At 34.2% G+C, this 19637-nt stretch overlaps 1 protein-coding gene across 3 annotated transcripts in view; it reads left to right on the top strand.

The window, feature by feature from the left end:
• RB1CC1 (RB1 inducible coiled-coil 1) overlaps positions 1–19637 on the top strand; it is a 93223-nt gene that overhangs the window by 39345 nt on the left and 34241 nt on the right. For all 3 annotated transcript variants that reach the window (XM_045845041.1, XM_045845040.1, XM_045845042.1), the window contains 5 exons: positions 4423–4593; positions 17868–18052; positions 18221–18407; positions 18492–18573; positions 18855–18916. In XM_045845041.1, coding sequence (XP_045700997.1) covers positions 4423–4593; positions 17868–18052; positions 18221–18407; positions 18492–18573; positions 18855–18916 — 687 coding nt within the window. The remainder of the gene's footprint in view (positions 1–4422; positions 4594–17867; positions 18053–18220; positions 18408–18491; positions 18574–18854; positions 18917–19637) is intronic.

Below are 19637 nucleotides of genomic sequence, written 5' to 3'. Positions count from 1 at the left end.
AAATAGTGAGTTTTGGAGTTAAAGATAAAAGTTTGTTTTTATTTTTATTTATAGTTTTTACTAATGATAAATTAAGACTAGATATCGCGAAAGTTTACATGAAAGCTATTAAAAGATTTATTTTTTAATTATACTGATAATGATTTACATTCAGTGAAATACACTCATTCCCAAGCGGTTAATTCATGAGTAGCCACCAACCAAGAGAAGATACCGAACATTTCTATCTCCCAGAAAATTCCCCTGTGTTTCTTTCTAATCACTATTCCCCTAGAGGGAACCTCTTTCTAACTTAAAAGAAGAAATATGAAATACTGCATCTGCCTGAGACACTTTAAAATTCAGAACTTATATATGGTGTTTTTAGTTGTATTTTGTAATGACTAGCCTGTGTCTTGGATTCAGTTCTCCCCCAAATACTCTTTAACTTTAAAATCAGGGGAATAAATATGTCTTCAAATCTGATATATAAACTAATAGAAAAATCTTCGAAGCCATAAAAAGGAAGTTGATGGGTATATGTTTCAGTGATGCAAAATAATATTTTAAAGTCTGCTGTTGTGTAAGGATAGTTGGCAGAATAGTTAAATACTTCTAAAGGTGTTCTCAGTGGTAAAAGAGGCTTAATTTTTTAATACTGAGAGGAGGACTGTACATTGTCTGGGATGCCTGGATAATATAGCACATACCTTTCTTAAGTTATATGATAGTAAAGTGGAAAATTAAAAAATGTAAGTTCTGAGTTTTTTCTTAATTCTTTTAATATCCAGCTTTGATGATGACTTCGAGTAGGCATTTCATTTTAACCATTTATCATTTAAATCATCAAAGAAAGCTTCAATTAAGATACTTGCCAGGGCAGGGGAGTATGTAATAAATTATACAAAGATTAGTACCAAAAGTGAGTGAAAACTAGGGTTCCTATGTGAACTGTTGACATAGGAATATGCTTAAAAATTTCATCTCTGAGTGTGGAAAATCAACCACATAATTGTGATTAGGATGATTAAAGTACCATTTTTTAAATATTTGTATGTGAGTCAGCATATTTAAATCTACCAATGCCATAATTTTTATTCACTTTGTGTGACAAAAAGGGAAGAACTGATCTTTTTTTGTCTTAATTAAAAAGTCACAGGAATTTATACCTAAAGAAAACATACGTTAGCTATAGTGTTTTTATTATGGGATCATATTATTGACTTCTCAGAAGTTAATGGTTATTTGGATAAAACATAGCAACAATATCTGATGTCTTCCTGATATTTTATATAGCCATTTTATTGTGAAATAAAAATATAAACTTTGCCCTGGCTGATGTGGCTCAACGGATTGAGTGCCAGCCTGTGAAACGAAGGGTCACTCATTCAGTTTCCTGTCAGGGCACGTGCTTGGGTTGCAGGCCAGATCCTTAGTTGGGGGTGTGTGAGAGGCAACAGATTGCTGTTTCTCTTACACAAAAATATTTCTCACTCCTCTTTCTCCCTCCCATCTCCTCTCTGAAAATAAATAAATGAACTCTTAAAAATATATAAACTTTTATTTGGTTATGCTCATTTATTATAAAATTAGTTAACATGACTTAAAATAATGCCTATAATGTAGCACTCTCATTAATTGCACATGCCCAGTACATTTAAAAAATATTATTATTTGCTGAAAAACAATGAAAATCTATTTTGAAGAATTTGTTTATATATTTCTGCTTTTACTCAGTATGGATGATCTGTTAATGGGATTTACCCCATAATAAATAGTACTTTGCTGTGATTTTTTTCTTGGATTAATATTTTTCTCCTCTCAGTAGTTTTATGAATTTATTCTTGGTACCACTTGTGCCATTTCTAAAGATTGACTAAACTGAGTATGGGATTTCTTTCATCAGAGATACCTTCTTTTCATGTCACATTGCAGTTTTCCAAAAACAATTAACTTACTTGACTATCTGATATTAGTAATGCTACTTGCCAGTGAATCAGAAAATGTACCAAGGTTTGATATTCTTTTATAAAAAACAAATTCTATTTAAAGCCATTACAGACTAATCCCAATTTTAGCAGTTTTTGTCACATATTTTCAACTGTCAAAATCAAATTGCTTTTTTAAGAAATTAGTCAACCTGGCTGGTGTGGCTTAGTGGATTGAGCACTGGCCTGCATGCTGAAAGAAATGAGTCAAGACATAGGTATTGTGGAACTTGCATAAGATTTGGAGTCTTAAGGACTGGCACTGCCATTTGTTTATTACTTCTGTCATTCATAATAAGTCTTTTGAACCCTCTGTTTTTACTATTGTGTGAACTGATAGGTGCTAATTTCTTGAACTATTTAGTGTTCCACCCTCATATATCAAGAAAAATTTAGATTCGTTGCTCACATATTTTCTTAGATTGTAGTGTTTTATGTTGGAACTACTCTAGGATGTTCTCCAATTATATGATAAAAGGCAAACTGATTTGCTGATGATTAATAATAGGAAACATGTACATTTAGTTTATTTCTAATCTTTCTAGAATAGTGCAAGCATAATTTATTGAATCTTGTCTTTGTGGAATATTATTTGGATATTATTGTTTCCTCTATTGTAGTGGAAATAGGTTTAGAGGTGAGACGGAAAAATGGAAAGGGTAAGAAAATTTGTGTAGTTTTTTCTCTTCTAAGACAACAATAATGTTAACCTTTGTAGATGTAAGCAAAGAGCCCAATTGCATAAAATTAGTATAGTGCTATGTTCAATTATTGAAAGTTTGCTGAATAATTATTAATTAATATGTGTAATTCATATTTAATGTTTCACTGAATATCCTTCGGTACCTGTCAGTGGAGTTGTATTATATGCACAGTGAATTGTGAAATGAAACATTAGGAACCCTGCTTTTGTGTTTAAAGTGTTGCTATGTTAATCCTATGTATAGTTGTGATTTTGCCCAAGTTGAAAATTTGAATCTGTTTTAGTCACCTTTTTTAGTCTTTCATCACCCTAATGTCTTTGGTGTATACAGTACCTTGGATTGGAAATATGCACACACTGCACTCAGTTACCATGAAATTGAGAAAAGGGAGAAAATGTTCATGTCTGCACAAGTTTTAGTGCAAAGCAAGTGCTGCCTATATTTAAATAATGTCTCTTAACTTTTTTGTGGTGTCACAAATCAGCCTCTTATTAATTACATTGGATTCTTGGTGATAACAATAGACTAGTTTGGTTTCAACTGTTTTCAGTGTTCTGTGTGCCAGACACTGTACATAAAACAAATAATTTACTGTCCTTTTGACAGTAGACATCAGGAAAAGCATCACGAAGGAGGTAGTATTTGACTGTCCTTACAGAGAGGCAACGAATGGTCTTAAAAAGCTAAGTGGGACAATCAGGGTGAGCAAAGATCAGAGCTAGATAGACACATGGTTCGTCTGGATAAAATAGGCAATTCAGTTTCAAGAGAAGGTAGATCTGGGAGAAATTATTGGTACCAAAGCACTGAAGCTTTATTGCATTCTATGTTTTCTGGATGTCATTATGGACAGAAGGGGGCCATTTAGGGATTTCCCCAGGAAACAACTATAATGAGTTTGTAATAGGATGTATCATGTTGATATCTACACATAGATATTACAAAACACTCAAAAACATAGGCTGAACATTTCTAAGGGTCAGGAATTCAAAAAAGGTTGGGAGTTAGTGCCACAGTAGTTATGCTTAAGTCATATAAAGAAAAGTAAAACTGGGCTGAGCACTAAGTCCTGGTTCATCTCTATTTATGCATTAGATAGGAAAAGGAAACAGGAGGGTAATGTGAAGGAACCCCTGAGATAATGCCCAAAATCTTCGAAAGTTTGGAAAATACTGTCTTCAATGCTAAATATATAGGAGCCTCAGGTGAAATGAGGTCATTGATGATCTTTGGCCAAATGTTTTTTTATGGAGAGTGCATGCAAAAAGACTGCCAGTGTAAATTATGTCTTTCAAGGGAAGAGGGAAAGTGTAGTTGATCCAATTCCTTGAGGAGCTAGGGATTGAGAACAAAGGGAACTCCAGCAGGGAGGTAAGCTTGAAGATGTTACGTTTTAGGGAGAAGTTGGACTAATAAGACAGCCAATGACCAAAGACTGTGTTTTAGTTTTTAACTCTGCTTTACATCCTTAGACCTTGAAAAGAATGTTTTCTTTGGGATATTGACAATTGAATAATTTGTGGCATTGATTGAAAGGTGTAATTTCTGGAAGTATATATTCCTAATTATGTATTCCAATATAATCAGTAATACTTGTGTTTTATTAACATAATTATCCTGCTTTTGACCTTCTACTGAAAATACAATTTAGATTCCTAAATATTTCTCTGAAGCTGTTACTAAAATAGTATGAAAATATAATTTAAACTATTTGATGAAAATTTGTTCATGTGTGTGTCCTTGTCATCTAGCTTGATCCAAGGATTATTCGTCCATTTATAGTAGAATGCCGTCAAACTATTGCCAAACTTGATAATCAGAATATGAAAGCTATTAAAGGACTTGAAGATCGGCTGTATGCTCTGGATCAGATGATTGCTAGCTGTGGCCGACTGGTGAATGAGCAGAAAGAACTTGCTCAGGTACTTATTTCAAACTTCTCTCAGGAAAAAGAATTTGTAGCTTTACTATATAAGTATTTTATGTGCAGTATTAATTTGGTAAGCACCATGTTTCTGCTTCATCCTTGAATATTGTTAATACAATATTACTGTTCCCATATATAATGAATAAGTCATGTTCTTAACAATTAGTTTAGGTTATTTTAGATGACAACAGAAAGATAAAACCATGAAAATGCTGTAAGCAGCTGGGAAAAAATGGGGGTGTTGAAAGAATATACAAAGCAGTCGTCGTACTAAACATTTGAATACCTTCTGCTCTCCTGTTAAAAAACTAAAAAGAAATAAAAAAAATAACTATAATTTATAAAGGGCAAGGGGAATGTATGAAATCTTAAAGAATTTACTAATACTTAGGCTTTTATCACTCCCAAAACGAGGGATTAACCTAGACATTTTCTCTCATACTAGTGACTTTTAGTTCGTCACAGCTTTGTCCTCTACCCACCCTGGCAAATCCTCTAGCAAAACAGCCTCTTACAAAAAGCGTTGACTTTTCAACATGCTTTTCCAGTTGTATAAATGTCTTTATTAGAACATACGGGTAATCACTATGATGGGGGCAGATGTTTAATGTACTGATTGAATTTATCGTGATTTCCACAACCTCTCCTTTTCTCCCTTGATTTAGGACTCAGCCACCTTACTTTGAACTGAATTCTTTGTTTTGTCTTTTGGCATTGGCTGGAATACCAGTACTCCAGTCAATGCCAAAAAAAAATGTTGTAGTGGCACCAATACAGTGCTGCTACAGTCATGCCTATCTTTGTTTAATTCCTGATCTATAGAAAATGGCCAACATTTCATAATTTTAATGTTTGTAATAGATTTTTTCCTTCTTGTTTCACTAGAAACCCTTAATTGGATTAGGAATTATTGAACAATATTTGAATTTGGAATTAATGCTATGAATCATAATATATTCTTTTTTATATATATCTGGATTTAGAGTAACATATTGGCAAACTGAATTATATGTAGTTTTCATTTGTTATGTGTCAAGTTTTGAAATCAAGGTTATAATAGCTTGAGAATATGTTAAGAAATCTTTTAGTCCACTGAAATACTGAATAGTTGTCTTGAAATTATTTCTGATTTTTAATCTATTTTTTTTAAATCCTGTGTCCATTTTAGTCTCTGCATATGCCTTTTGGATTATTTTTATTTTAAAAGTGTTATTTTTATTCTATTCATCATATTAGCTTTTTTCCTTTTAAGTAATACTTGATATATTAAAGGCTAATATACATTAAAATATCTTTTATTGTTTCTTTTTAGTGGCAAATTCAGTTTTATTCATTTGAAAAAACTCTTTAAATCACCTTTATTTCTGAAGGATGTTTTGATATAGAATTCTAGGCTGTTAGTGATTTGCTTTTAGCACTTTACCTGTGGTTTGCATTTTGGCAGTTTTACTATGACAGAACAAGGTGTGGCTTTCTCTGTATTTCTTCTTCATCAAGTTTGTACTACTTCAGTGTGTGGATTTCCATCAGTTTTCTCTTCAAATCTTGCCTTTGTCGTACGCTTTCTGTTCTCCTTTATTAATTCCAATTACACGTGTATTAGACCTTTTACCTCATTTTTTTCATTTACCCTTGTGTTCTGTGTTGTGTCATTGTGTATCTCTGCACTTTGTTCTATTTGCTTTTCTATCTAACATATCAGATTCGTTTTCAGATTTTTTTAGCTGTGAATAGCTGATAAACTCATTTATTGATTTAATATTTTTGGGTTTTATTTTTAGCTCTACATTTTAAATTTCATTCTTTTCATATATGTAGTTTCAAATTATCTACCAAGACATTTAGTCTTATCCATTATCTCTTTGATTATATTAAGCATATAATAATTTAAAGACTATTATCTGTTAACTCCATTGTCTGTGCTTGTGTGTCTATGTGTATTTGTTGTTTCTTACAACAAATTCATGTGATTTTGCCTTTTCAGGATCCTGATTAGTTTTGATAAGAAAAATCAAAGAATTACGAAGGATGACATTTTCTTTTAGAGAGAATTTGTTTTGTGGGTTTTTGGGGTTTTTTGCATATGGTAGAAGCAATTTTAATCTTAGATCACTCTAAATCCAGTTTCAGAGATTTAGGTGGGAAGCTGGTCTTCCAGACCATGTGATGGCTATTTCTTAAGATACAACTTTTTGAGAGGTATTAAAGCAAAGTGTGTTCCATTGTCATTTTCCTTGGCTGGCCCTGGTCTCTGATCTTTTTATTTCCTAGCCTCATGAGGAACTACAGGAAGAATTGCTAATCTTATTCTTACCCTTGTGCTCTTCTTCAGGAATCAGCAGTTGTCTCTAGGGCAAAGCATTTCTAGTTGCCTAACTCACTCTTCAGGTTTCCTCCTCCTCCTAAATCCTGGCACTATCAATTGGTCTGACCCCTTTACTGCTTTCTTGGATATGTAATGACTAATGCCACAGGAAAGCTGGTCTATATTACCTTTACATTATAGTCTACCATCACTAGTGGTAGAACTCTGAATTGTTGATCTTGGATTCTTCTCCAGTGTCAGTCTCTTTTCACCCTCCATTGAAAGAATCGGTTTATTTAACTGTACTGCTTTTGATAGTCACTTAGGTTATTTCCATTTTTCCTTATTACAAACATTGTTTTAATATCCCAATGCATCTATTTTTGTGTGTGTATTCTAGTGTTTCTTTTTTTTGAGCTTTTGTTTTATTTTTTATTTTTATTCTATTATAGTTGGCATTCAGTATTATATTAGTATTTCTTTAGGCACAGTCTCCAATAAGAATTGCTGGAATAGGGTATTTGCATGTTTAAATATTAACTGATGATGTTATAATACCTTCCATAAGGGAAAAATTAGTCAACATTCCTAGTAATTAATGAGAAGAGCGATTTTCCATGTATTTTCTCTGAATTGTCATTTGCCTAATTTCCTTTACCATAATGTTTTTATAAGAATTTATTATATATGATGGGTAATCCTTTGTCTGTTACAAATAATATATATTAGCCATTTTTTTCACATTTAATTTTAAGGACCCATTATTCTTTTAAAATTGCCAGATTTCTTCATACATTCAATTTGTTTTTAAAATTGAATAAAACAGGAGTTCCAGTTCTCTTATCTTAGATATTTTCTTTTTTTTGTCTTGCAGATTTCTTGGTTTTTAAAAAGTATTGTTAATATTTCTAATACAGTTAGAATGGATTTATTTACATTGATTACATTTTTAAAAAATATCTATTTCTGATGTTATCCTCAAATCTGCATTGGATTCAACAAATGGAGCTTTGTCATACAAGGATAAATAATTTCTCTGGAAGTATAGTTGTTATGACAGGGAATAATAGTACTTTTTTATTTTCTCAAAATAATAGGAAAAGCATTTCTTAAAATTAGCAACTTGTTTTCTTTTCAGGTTTTGACTATTAAACCTTAGGGAAAACAAACTGAAATGAAATTTAGTAGCATCTCCTGTAATGTTCCTGTCGAAATTAAAAAAAACAAACTATTTTTTTATGTCTTGTGATAATGAGTATCCTGTCTAAATGTCTTCTCTCCTTCCCCCTAATTTATTTGCAGCTTTTGCCAATGTTTTAAACTATAGTAGTAGCTCATAGAATTTCACCTTTAGAATACCTTATCTTAAATGAAGATACTTTTCCAAAGTATTTTGCTTTGTTTTGATTTTGATACCTAAATTAGTATAGTCCTTTTAGACTTGGACAGACAAATACTCATTTAATTATTCTTCAGTTAGTATTTCTTGATATACCTATGAACACTATTTAATATGAGTGTGTTTAAAAATCATCTTGGTAACCTGGTTAGATATTGGGAGCAAAATGGTAAAATAGAAATTGAGGCGCTAAGGTAGATGGATTATATCTGGACTTGCCTGAATGAATCAGGCTATTAAAGAAATGAGGTATAATAAGATTATTTTCAAGGGACTCATGAGAAATGGGGATAACTATTGAAGTTAGGTGGTGAGTAGTCATTGGAGCAACTTTTTACTCATATATCTTTATGTGTTGGGCTGCTGGGGGATTTATATAGGCAAAGTTTTTAACTGACACATTTCCACAGGCATGCATTTCTGATCTTGTGGTCTTGATTCAAGCAGGCGTATTTTCTCTTAGTATGCTGTATTTAAAAATATGTGCTTTTTGTGTCAGGAAATCCTTTATTAAATAGTCTGGAATTTAGACTTGGGATTGCTTCTGTATTTTCTTTTGGATTCAGTAAAAAGTAATTCAAAATGTATGAAGACTTTGACAAAGAAAATAAAAGCAGTACATTATTTCTAAATAAATTAAATTATAGAAAAAGTATAGCCACAGTTAAGTATATGACATATTGAAAGTAAAGTAAGATATTAAATTATTATTGAAATGGTCTTATTTTTTATATATAAACTATTTTAAGTACCCATTTAAATTTATATATTTTCATGATATTTAGAAAAGCATGAAACAGAAAGGAGAGAGAGAAGTACTAGAGAGTAGGAAGGAACGCTTGCTGTCTTTGCTGATGAATGTGGTTAAATCCCTGGAAGGATAATTATTTATGATTGCAAGTATGTCAGTCAGGTGGATGTGCAAATCCTAAAACTTTTATAACATATTAATTATTTAGTAAACAGAATAGGAAAAGAACATACATAAACCCCCTCCATGCACCCCACCCCTGTAGCCCATAGTCCCCTTTCCATTGTCCATTTATCATTCAAACATGTCCTTTGACTAATACCTTCCCCTACCTTCCACCATTCCCCCTTCCTTCCCCTCCTACAACTGTCAGTCTGTTTCATGTTTCCATTTCTCTGTTTCTCTCATTATTTTGTTCATTAGATTCCAGTTATAAGTGAGGTCATATGTATATATCTTTCACCTACTGGCTTATTCAACTTAGCATAATAGTCTCCAGTCCCATCCATGCTGATACAAAAGGTAATAATTCCTTCTTTTTTTCCATTGTATAGTATTCCATTCTGTAAATATACCACAGTTTTTTTAATCCACTCATCTACTGATGAGCACTTGGGCTGTTTCTAACACTTACAGCTATTGCAAATAGCACTGTTATGAACATAGGGGCGTGTAAGTTCTTTGGAATTGGTGTGGCAGGATTCTTGGGGTATATTCCCAGCAGTGGGGTTGCTGGGATATAAGGTAGTTCCATTATTAATTTTTTGAAGAAATTCCATACTGTTTTCCACAGTGGCTGCACCAGTCTGCATTCTCACCAACAGTGTACAAGGGCTCCGCTCCCTTTTCTCAGTGTCTTTGCCAGCACTTCTTTTTGTTGTTGATTTAATAATGATGGCCATTCTTACAGCTGTGAGCTGATATCTCATGGTGGTTTTAAGTTGCATCTCTCTGTTGGCTACTGATGTTGAGCATTTTAAAATAATGTCTATGGATCATCTATATGTTCTCCTTAGAGAACATGTCTATTGGTCATGTCTATTTAGGTCCTTTGCCCATTTTTTAATTGGGTCATTTGTCTCCTGGGTGTTGGGTCATATGAGTTCTTTATATATGTTGAAGATTAAACCCTTGTCTGATGTATCAGTGGCAAATATGTTCTCCTGTACAGTTAGTTCCCTTTTCATTTTGGTGATGATATCTCTAGCCATAGAGAAATTCCTTAATTCAGTGTAGTTCCATTTGTTTAATTTTTTCCTTTATTTCTCTTGGCCTAGGAGTTACATTGCCAAAAATATTGCTACATGAAGTTTTACTGCCTATGTTTTCTACTAGGACTTTTATGGTATCATGACTTAAATTTAAGTCCTTTATCCATTTTGAGTTTATTCTGGTGTATAGTATAAGTTGGCGTTCTAGTTTCATTTTTTTTGCATGTACCAGTCCAGTTTTTCCAACATCCTTTATTGAAGAGACTATATTTACTCCATTTTATGCTCATGCCCCCTTTGTCAACTATTTATTGACCTTAGAGACATGGGTTTATTTCTCGGCTCTCTGTACTGTTCCATTGATCTACATGTCTGTTCTTATGCCATTACCAGGCTGTCTTGATTAGAATGGCCTTCAAGTACAGTTTAATATCAAGTATTGTGATCCCTCTAACTTTGTTCTTCTTTCTCAGGATTGCTGAGGCTATTTGGGGTCAGTCTTGGTTCCATATAAATTTTTAGAATATTTGTTCTATGTCTGTGAAATATACCATTGGTATTTTAATAGGGATTGCGTTGAATCTATAGATTGTTTTGAGTAGTATGCATTTTAATGGTATTAATTCTTCTAATCCATGGACACGGTATACAGTTTCTTTTATTTGCATCTTCCTTAGTATCTTTCTTCAGTGTTCTATAGTTTTCCGAGTACAAGTCTTACACCCTTGGTTAAATTTATTCCTATGTACTTTATTTTTCTTACTATGGTAAATGGGATTTTTTCTTAGCTTCTCTTTCTGATAATTCATTGTTGGTGTACAAGAATGCCCTCCATTTCTGAATATTGACTTTGTATCCTGGTACTGTGCCAAATTCACTTATTAGGTTGAGGAGATTTTTGGTGGAGAATATAGTATTTTCTATGTATACTATCATGCTGTCTATGAATAATAACAGTTTTACTTCTTCCTTTCCAATTTGGATGCCTTTTATTTCTTTTTCTTGTCAAATCGTTGTGGGTACAACAGCCAGTACTGTGTTGAATAAGAGTGGTGAAAGCGGGCACTCTTGTTCCTAATTTTAATGGAGACGCTTTTCGTTTTCACCTATTGAGTATGATGTTGGAGGTAGGTTTCTCATGTATGGCCTTTATTATGTTGAGTTATGCTCCCTATATTCTGACTTTGATGAGTTTTTATCATAAATGTGTCCTGGATTTTGTAAAATGATTTTTAAGGATCTATTGATAAGATCATTTGATTTTTGTCTTTCATTTTGTTTATGTGATGTATTACATTTATTGCTTTGCAAATGTTTTATACCATCCTTGCATCCCTGAGATAAATCCTAGTGGTCATGGTATATGATCTGTTTAATGTATTGCAGGATCCAGATTGCCATTATTTTGTTGAGGATTTTAGCATTATGTTCATCAGAGATATTGGGATGTAGTGTTCTTTCTTTGTTGTTTCTTTACTTGGTTTTGGAATTAGAATACTGGCCTTGTAAAAAGAGTTTGAGTGTCTTCCTGCTTCTTGCATTTTTTTTTTTTTGGAATAGTTTGAGAAGGATAGGTGTTAGTTAATTCTTGAATGTTTGGTAAAATTCACCTGTGAAGGCATCTCGTCCAGGGCTTTTGTGTGCCAGGAATTTTTTTTGATTACTGCTTCAATTTTGCTAGTTACCAGACTGTTCAGGCTTTCTGCTTCTTCTTGTTTCAGTTTTCGGAGATTGTATGTTTCCAGAAATTTGTCCATTCTGCCTAGTTTGTCCAATTTCTTGACATATAGTTGTTTGAGTAATTTCTTAAAATCCTGTGTATTTCTGTGGTATTGGTTGTTATGTCTCCTTTTTCATTTCTGGCTTTATTTATTTGGGTGCTCTTTCTTTTAGTCTTCATGAGTCTGGCAAAAGGTTTTCAATTTTGTTTGTTTTCAAAGAACCAGCTCCTGGTTCTTTGTGATTTCAAAGAATCACAATACATTGATTCTTTGAATTGTTTTTTTTGTTTTTTGTTTTTTGTTTTAGTCTCTGTCATTTAATTCTGCCCTCATCTTATTTCCTTCCTTCTGCTTGCTCTGGGCTTTGTTTGTTGTTTTTCCTCTAGTACTTTTAGAGGTAGGGTTAAGGTGTTTATTTGAGATTTTTTTATCTTCTTTAGCTAGGTCTGTATTGCTATGAACTTCCCTCTCATAACTGCCTTCACTGTGTACCATAGGTTTGGGTTTGTTGTGTATTCATTTTCATTTATTTCCAGATATTTTTTTGTTTCTTGATTTCATTGTTAAACCATTCATTATTTAATATCATGTTACTCAGTCTCCCTATGTATTTGAATTTTTTTGAGTTTTTGCCTTAGGTTGTTTACTAGTTTCAAGTCATTGTGATTAAAGAAGCTGATTGATACAATTTCAGGTTTCTTGAGTTGTTAAGGCTTGTTTTATGTCCTACCATGTGTTCTGTCTTTGAAGATGATCCATTTGTGTTTGAAAAGAATGTGTGCTTTGCTTTTTTGCTGCGAAATGTTCTCTAAGTATCAATAGGTCCATTAGATCTAGAGTATTGTTCAGTGCCACAATATCCTTTTTGATTCTTTATTTGAAAGATCTATCCATTATTGACAGTGGGCTGTTAAAATCTCCTACAATACCTGTATTGCTGTCACTCTCCTTCTTAATGTCATCTGAGGTTTTTTCTTATCTATTTAGGTACTCCTGTGTTGGGTGCATGTACATTTACAGGGGTTATATCCTCTTAGTGGAGTACTCACTTAAGTATTACAGTGACCTTTGTCTCTTGTTATGGTCTTTGTTTTCAAGTCTGTTTTGTCTGATAGAAGTAGTGGTACCCGAGTTGTTTGGGGGGGGCGGGGTTCATGTCTTTTGCTTGGAATGTTTTTTCCAATGCTTTACTTTTAGCCTGTGTAGAGTTCTTTAGTTCTGAGGTGAGTCTTTGTAGACAGTATATATATGCAAAATGTGTTTTCTTACCCACTCAGCTACCACTCAGCTATGCCTTTTGATTGGAACATTTAATCCATTTACATTTAAGGTTATTACTGCCATTGACTTGTTCATTGTCATTTTTTCCTTTGTACCTGTGTTTCTCTTTTTTCTCTGTATTTTAAAGTAGTCTCTTTAGCATCTTTTGCAGTGCTGGCATGGCCAAGATGTGCCCTTTTAGCCTTCTTTTGTCTTGGAAACTCTTTATTTCGCCTTCCATTTTAAGTCAGAGCCTTGCTGGATATACTAATTTTTGTTGCAGGCCTTTGCTTTTCATTGCTTGAAACATTTCTTGCCATTCCCTTCTTGATTGCAGTGATTCTGTTGAGAAATCAGTTGATAGCCTTATCAGATCTCCCTTGTATGTTACTAGCTGTTTCCTTGCTGCCTTTAAGATTCTATTGTTGTCTTTAAATTTGGCCATTTTAATTATGATATTCCTTGGAGTGGGCCTGTCAGGGTTTGTCTTGATTGAGACCCTTTGTCTCAACTTGTGTGACTTTTTCCTCACCAAGTTAGAGAAGTTTTCCGTCATTATTTTTTTAAGCAGTTTTTGTATCCCTTGCTCCTTTTAATCTTCTGGTATTCCTGTGATGTGAATGTTGTCCTGAAACTTCCTTAAACCATCCTTGTTCTTTTTCAGTATTTTTGTGTTTTGTTGCTCTGTCTGAGTGTTTTTTTTCTTTCTTGTCTTCCGGCTTGCTGATTCAGTCCTCTGCTTCATCTAGCCTGCTTTTAATTCCTTTTAGTGTATTCTTCATTTCAGATGTTGTATTCATCTTTTCCTCCTGGTTCTTTTTCATAGTTACTATGTCCTTTTTCATGCTGATATAATTCCCACTAAGTTCTTTATAGTTCTCACTGAGTTCCTTGAGCATCCTCATAACCATTATTTTGAATTCTATGTCTGATAGATTGCTGGCCTCAATTTCGGTTAGCTCTTTTTCTGCGGATTCCTCCTTAAACTTTGAGAGTTGTTTCTTTGTCTCCCCATTTTAGGTGACTTTCTTTGTTTCTGTGTTTCACACTGCTCTGCTTTGACTGCCTGTCTTCATGGGGTGGCCTTCTGTGATAGGAGTTCTGTGGGACTCAGTGGTATACTCTCTTTGATCTCCTGATCTGGATAATCTAGGGATACCCTTTATTCAGTTTATGTAGGCCCCCTTGTTGAACTTTGACTTTGATTATTGATGGCTCATTTGTTGGTGGGTTCTCACCTCTGGCTGGCTGACTGATTGTCACAACCCCACCACATCTTGTATGGTATTGTACAGCTGCTGGCAGAACAACACAAAACTACCCAGGAAACCAAATCCACGCCAACAGAAATATCTCCCTCCAACCACATCAGGAATATCAGTAGAAATGAATGAAGATTAATAAAGGTGGGAAAAGATTAAGATTATTATTAGGTAGGAAAAAAGAATATGAGATGACTAAAGGAGAGAAAAGTGATTTTTAGAGGGAAGAGGGAGGAGAAGTAATAACAGTAGGGAACAGAAACAGGGCATAAAAAGGGAGGAAATAAAATATAAATATGTAAGTAAAAAAGGAAGAGCCAATGGCAAAATAGAGTAAGAAAAGGAAGAGTATAATATGAGGTTTGAAATAAAGTAAAAAAACAGTGAACCAATGGGAACAAAATCAAAGAAAAATCATAACAGGGTCAATAATGACAGATGAGCAAAAATTAATAAAGGTGAAATAATAATATTATAAGAAAGAGAAAAGAGAATATGAAATGTCTATCATAATAAAGAAAAATGATTTTGAGAGGATAAGGGGAGGAGAAATAATAAGATTTGGGAATAGAATCCAGGCTAAGAAAGGGAAAAAAAAATTTTAAACTCAAATAAGCAATTGCAGGAAGAAGGCAAAATGGAGTAAGGGTGAGTAACTTATGAGATTTGAAATAAAAATATAGTGAACAAATAGGAATGAAATTAAAGAAAAATAGCAATAGCTGCAATATCCACACCAAACAAATAACGATTAATAAAGGTAGAAAGAAAGAAAGAATATTATAAGAAAGGGAAAAAGAATGTGAGCTGACTAAAGTAAATAAAAATGATTGTGAGAGGATAGAGGGAGGAGAAATAGTAAAGAGAAAAGAATAGGAACAATGATTGTAAAGGGGTAAAGTAAAATTTAAAATGAAAATAAAGAGTAGGAAGAAAGCAAAATGGAGGTAGACAAGGAAGGGTACAATGTGAGATTTGAAATTAAAATAATATAAAAATCTAAATAAAAAGAATAAAAGTAAAAGACAATAGTGAATTAGTTGGAATACAATAGAAGAAGGAGTAAAGTTAAAAGACCATGCGAAAGAAAAATAACATTCTGAAGAATAATGAGGTAGAACTCATCAAGGCAGAGTTCAGTGTTTTGCCTTCTATCTTCTGTGCCATCCAACTCTGATAGCACCATGTGTACTATTTTCACCTGCCTCCAGAGGGGGCTTCTATTGAGATCTGGAGGGTGGGACCCTTGGGTCTTCCCTGGGAGGCATTGTTCAGTATCTTGGGAAAACTGTAGGTGTGTTCCCCCGCCCCTGCGCCACCCATGTTCGTCTGCCCCATCTTATTTCTAATATGTATAGTTTTTAATGAACTAGCTGTCCATTTGAAGGGATCGGCCTTCTGTGTAAGAGGGTCAGCTCTTTCCTGCTTCTCACTGATGGCAACTCTTTGTGCTAGCCCAGGATGGGTGGTGCTCTGATTCCCCCTTGCTGCATTGATTTCTGATCTCCTTGCCTTGCTGGCCTCAGTGGAATAAGGGTTGTAGGAACCAGTGTATTTTGTCTCCCTGAGAAAAGTACAAAATGGGCCCTTTAGCATTTCTCTTCCTATCTTTCTCCAGCAGATACGCACAGAGGGGTCTTGAGCCTGTCCTACCTGTTCTGCAGGGCTTCCATGCTGGATGTGGTACAGACAGTCCTGCAGGAGGTGGGGGCTGAGTACATCCTTAACTTCCCAGAGATTTGAGCTCTGCTAGGGAAGGGGTTCTGCCTGGCTGTAAATAATCTCTGATGTTCAACTCTTGCCTAATTCCCAGGCCACTGCCTTTGGAATAGACACAGTCCCCAACGCTGTTTTGCGTAGGTCTGTTTTGCCAGCCCCACTGGGCTGGGGTCCAGAAATCCCTTTGCTGTGTAACTTTCTAACCTCCCTGTCCAGGGAAGATTAGAAATGTATTCATTGGGAATAAACTGCTCTTTCAGCCTTGTCCCTTTGTTGGCAGGCATGCTTTAGCTCCCATTTTAAGAATTCTCTCCGTGGCACACCCACTGCACTACCAAGTCATTGTCCCATTTCTCACGCACACCGCCTCTCCAAAAACCAAAAGTGTCTCACAGTCATGGGTGGTCACAGCCTGCCTCCTCCCAACCCAGATGTGGCCCCTAATCCTTTTGGGAGATAGAGTGCCTCTCTCTCTGTCACTCTCCCTTGGTGTTTGATGCTGCATCTATGGACCTGCTGCTCACTCTGTGTGTGTGTAGCCTGGATCTCCCAAACTTCACATATCCTCTCAAGTTACTCCTGACCTGGGTCTGGGGATTCCCTGCCCTGGGAGGGACCACAAAGCCGCAATTTCTGACTAGTCTTTCTGTAGCTGTAGGCGCCACACAGGGGGTTTTTCCCCTTCCACTTGTAAAGTCTTCTTACCACCCTTTGTGAAATGTCTTCTGTACTGTTTGGTTTCCAAACTTCTTATCAGCTAGGATTCTGTTGATTATTCAGCTTTTTTGTCAGAAGATGAGCCAAGAATCAGAGTTTGGGGCAAGAGCAGTTGGACTCAGCTTCCACCTACTTGGCTGCCATCTTCTATATATCCTCTTCAGACATTTTTTAAGTGTTTGCTCTTGGGTTTAGTTTGTCTGGTTGTGTGTACAAAATGACACACAACCAGACAAATATGACACATTTCAAATATGACACATTTTTCTAAATTAATTTATAGCCTAAAAACAATCCCTTCCTTACTTAAATGATGTAAATTTCACTTATGAAAATACATTTCATAGCTAAGGAAAATAGTGTATTTTCCTACCAAATAATAAAATGTACTGTAAAATTGCAATGTTAAGTCATTGTTCTAAAGATGGCACAAACTGTCTCATAATATAGGCCAGAAATAAAAAGTACAAAGTTAATTAATTGTTTTTTATTTATTTGAATAAGTGTACAATATACTCTTGAATATCATTGGCCAAGATTAAACCAGTTACTCTTTCATGGTTTAAAATCAGTGACTGTGTTTTATTTAATACTCATGCTCTGACCCATGTGTAGTAGGGGTCTAGACACATAGGTTCTAGTTCTAATTTGGCTATTAAATGTGTCCTTCGACAAGTTACTTTCTCTTCTTGGGTTTAATTTTTTTTTCTAGCATGAATATGGAAATGAATTAGATAAGCATAGATTTTTTTTTAAACTGAACGCTTTCCTATGTCCACATGTACCACATTCAAAAAAGTAGCTTTTAAAATTTTGTTTGAAAGTAGCACAGTTCTTGGTTAACATAAACATTTTCCTTATAAAAGAATATTCACATCTTTCATGAAACAAATTTCATGTCTTTTGAAATATTTTCTCTCAAAGGGATTTTTAGCTAATCAGATGAGAGCTGAAAACTTGAAGGATGCATCTGTATTACCTGATTTATGCCTGAGTCATGCAAATCAGTTAATGATTATGTTGCAAAATCATAGAAAACTGTTGGATATTAAACAGAAGTGTACCACTGCCAAACAAGAACTAGCAACTAACCTACATGTGAGACTAAAGTAAGTGTTATTTTGTTATTTCTAATTTAGCATGTTTAGAGCTGATGTTAACTTAATTTTTCCCAAGTGGTGGCATATTTTTCTCATCACTATATTGAAATACTTGATTGGCTAACTTGGCATTAGATTATTTTTATAGAATTTGTATGTCTCAATTTTATTCTATAGATGGTGTTGCTTTGTAATGCTTCATGCTGATCAAGATGGAGAGAAATTGCAAGCTTTGCTTCGCCTCGTAATAGAGCTATTAGAAAGAGTCAAAATTGTTGAAGCTCTTAGTACAGTTCCTCAGATGTACTGCTTAGCTGTTGTTGAAGTTGTAAGGAGAAAGATGTTCATAAAACACTACAGGGAGGTATGCAAGTTTTATTCTGTTTTAATTGTGTATCAATCTTAGTGGATTATTGTGCGATAACAACATAAACTTTCCTCCTTTTAGTGGGCTGGTGCTTTAGTCAAAGATGGAAAGCGATTATATGAAGCCGAAAAGTCAAAAAGGGAATCCTTTGGAAAATTATTTAGTAAGTGCTCTTCATTAATAACTTAAATTTATTTTTTAAGTAAAAAGTGGTTTTTATTTTAAGGATATGAATATATTGAAGCATGAATATAATTTTAATTAGTATTGAAATCTATGGAAACATTCCTTTTAAGTCTGTAGAGTTGAATCCACTATTAACTTTTAAATATGAAGTATTATCAGAATGTTTTTTTAAAAATAGGGTTTCTTTTCCTCTTTGGTTTTTGTTTTTTATCCTAAATAAAGTTATAAAATAACCACATTGTTAATTTATTTACACAGGGAAGTCTTTTTTAAGAAATCGTCTGTTTAGAGGATTGGACTCCTGGCCCCCGTCCTTTTGTGTATGTATTTATTTCCTAACCATAACTAAATTTTTTATGTGTTCACAGTTTGATTTCAGAAGTAGAGGCATTTATCAACATAAAGTTTTTGGCTTTAAAAACAGCAGTTGTTATAAAGCTTTAAAATACATTTATAGTTTTTTTATTACATTTTATAGATTATGCTACTAAAGTTTTATTCATTTTTCTCCCTTTGCTCCCTCTACCCAGGGACCCCTATTCCCTCAGCAGTCCTCCCACCACTGTTCATGTCCATGAATCATGCCTATAAGTTCTTTGGCTACTCCATTTCCTGTACTGTACTTTACATCCCCATGGCTATTCTATAACTGCCTATTTGTACTTCTTACTCCCCTCTCCTCTCTTCACTCATTCTCTCACAGCCCCCTCCCCTCTGGCAACCATCTGGTAACTAACTTCTTTTCTCTTTTAAGAGTCTCTTTTTATCTTTAACCTTTGGCCTTTTAATAATGATGTGTCTTGGAGTGAGCCTCTTTGCATCCATCATAATTGGGACTCTGTGGTTCCTGAACCTGCATGTCTATTTCCCTCACCAAATTAAGGAAGTTTTCTTTCACTATTTTTTCAGATAGATTTCCAATTTCTTGCTCTTTCTCTTGCCTTCTGGCTCCCCTATGAGGCAAATGTTGGACATCTTGAAGTTGTCCCAGAGGCTGTTTTTACTATCCTCATTTTGGGGGGTTCTTTTTCCTTCTTTTTC

Source organism: Phyllostomus hastatus, unplaced genomic scaffold (assembly GCF_019186645.2).
Source record: "Phyllostomus hastatus isolate PE091 unplaced genomic scaffold, TTU_PhHast_1.1 phas_contig_449, whole genome shotgun sequence".
Classification (NCBI taxonomy): domain Eukaryota; kingdom Metazoa; phylum Chordata; class Mammalia; order Chiroptera; family Phyllostomidae; genus Phyllostomus; species Phyllostomus hastatus.
Note: the sequence above shows the minus strand (reverse complement) of the source record. Positions and strands in the feature narration are given on the sequence as shown.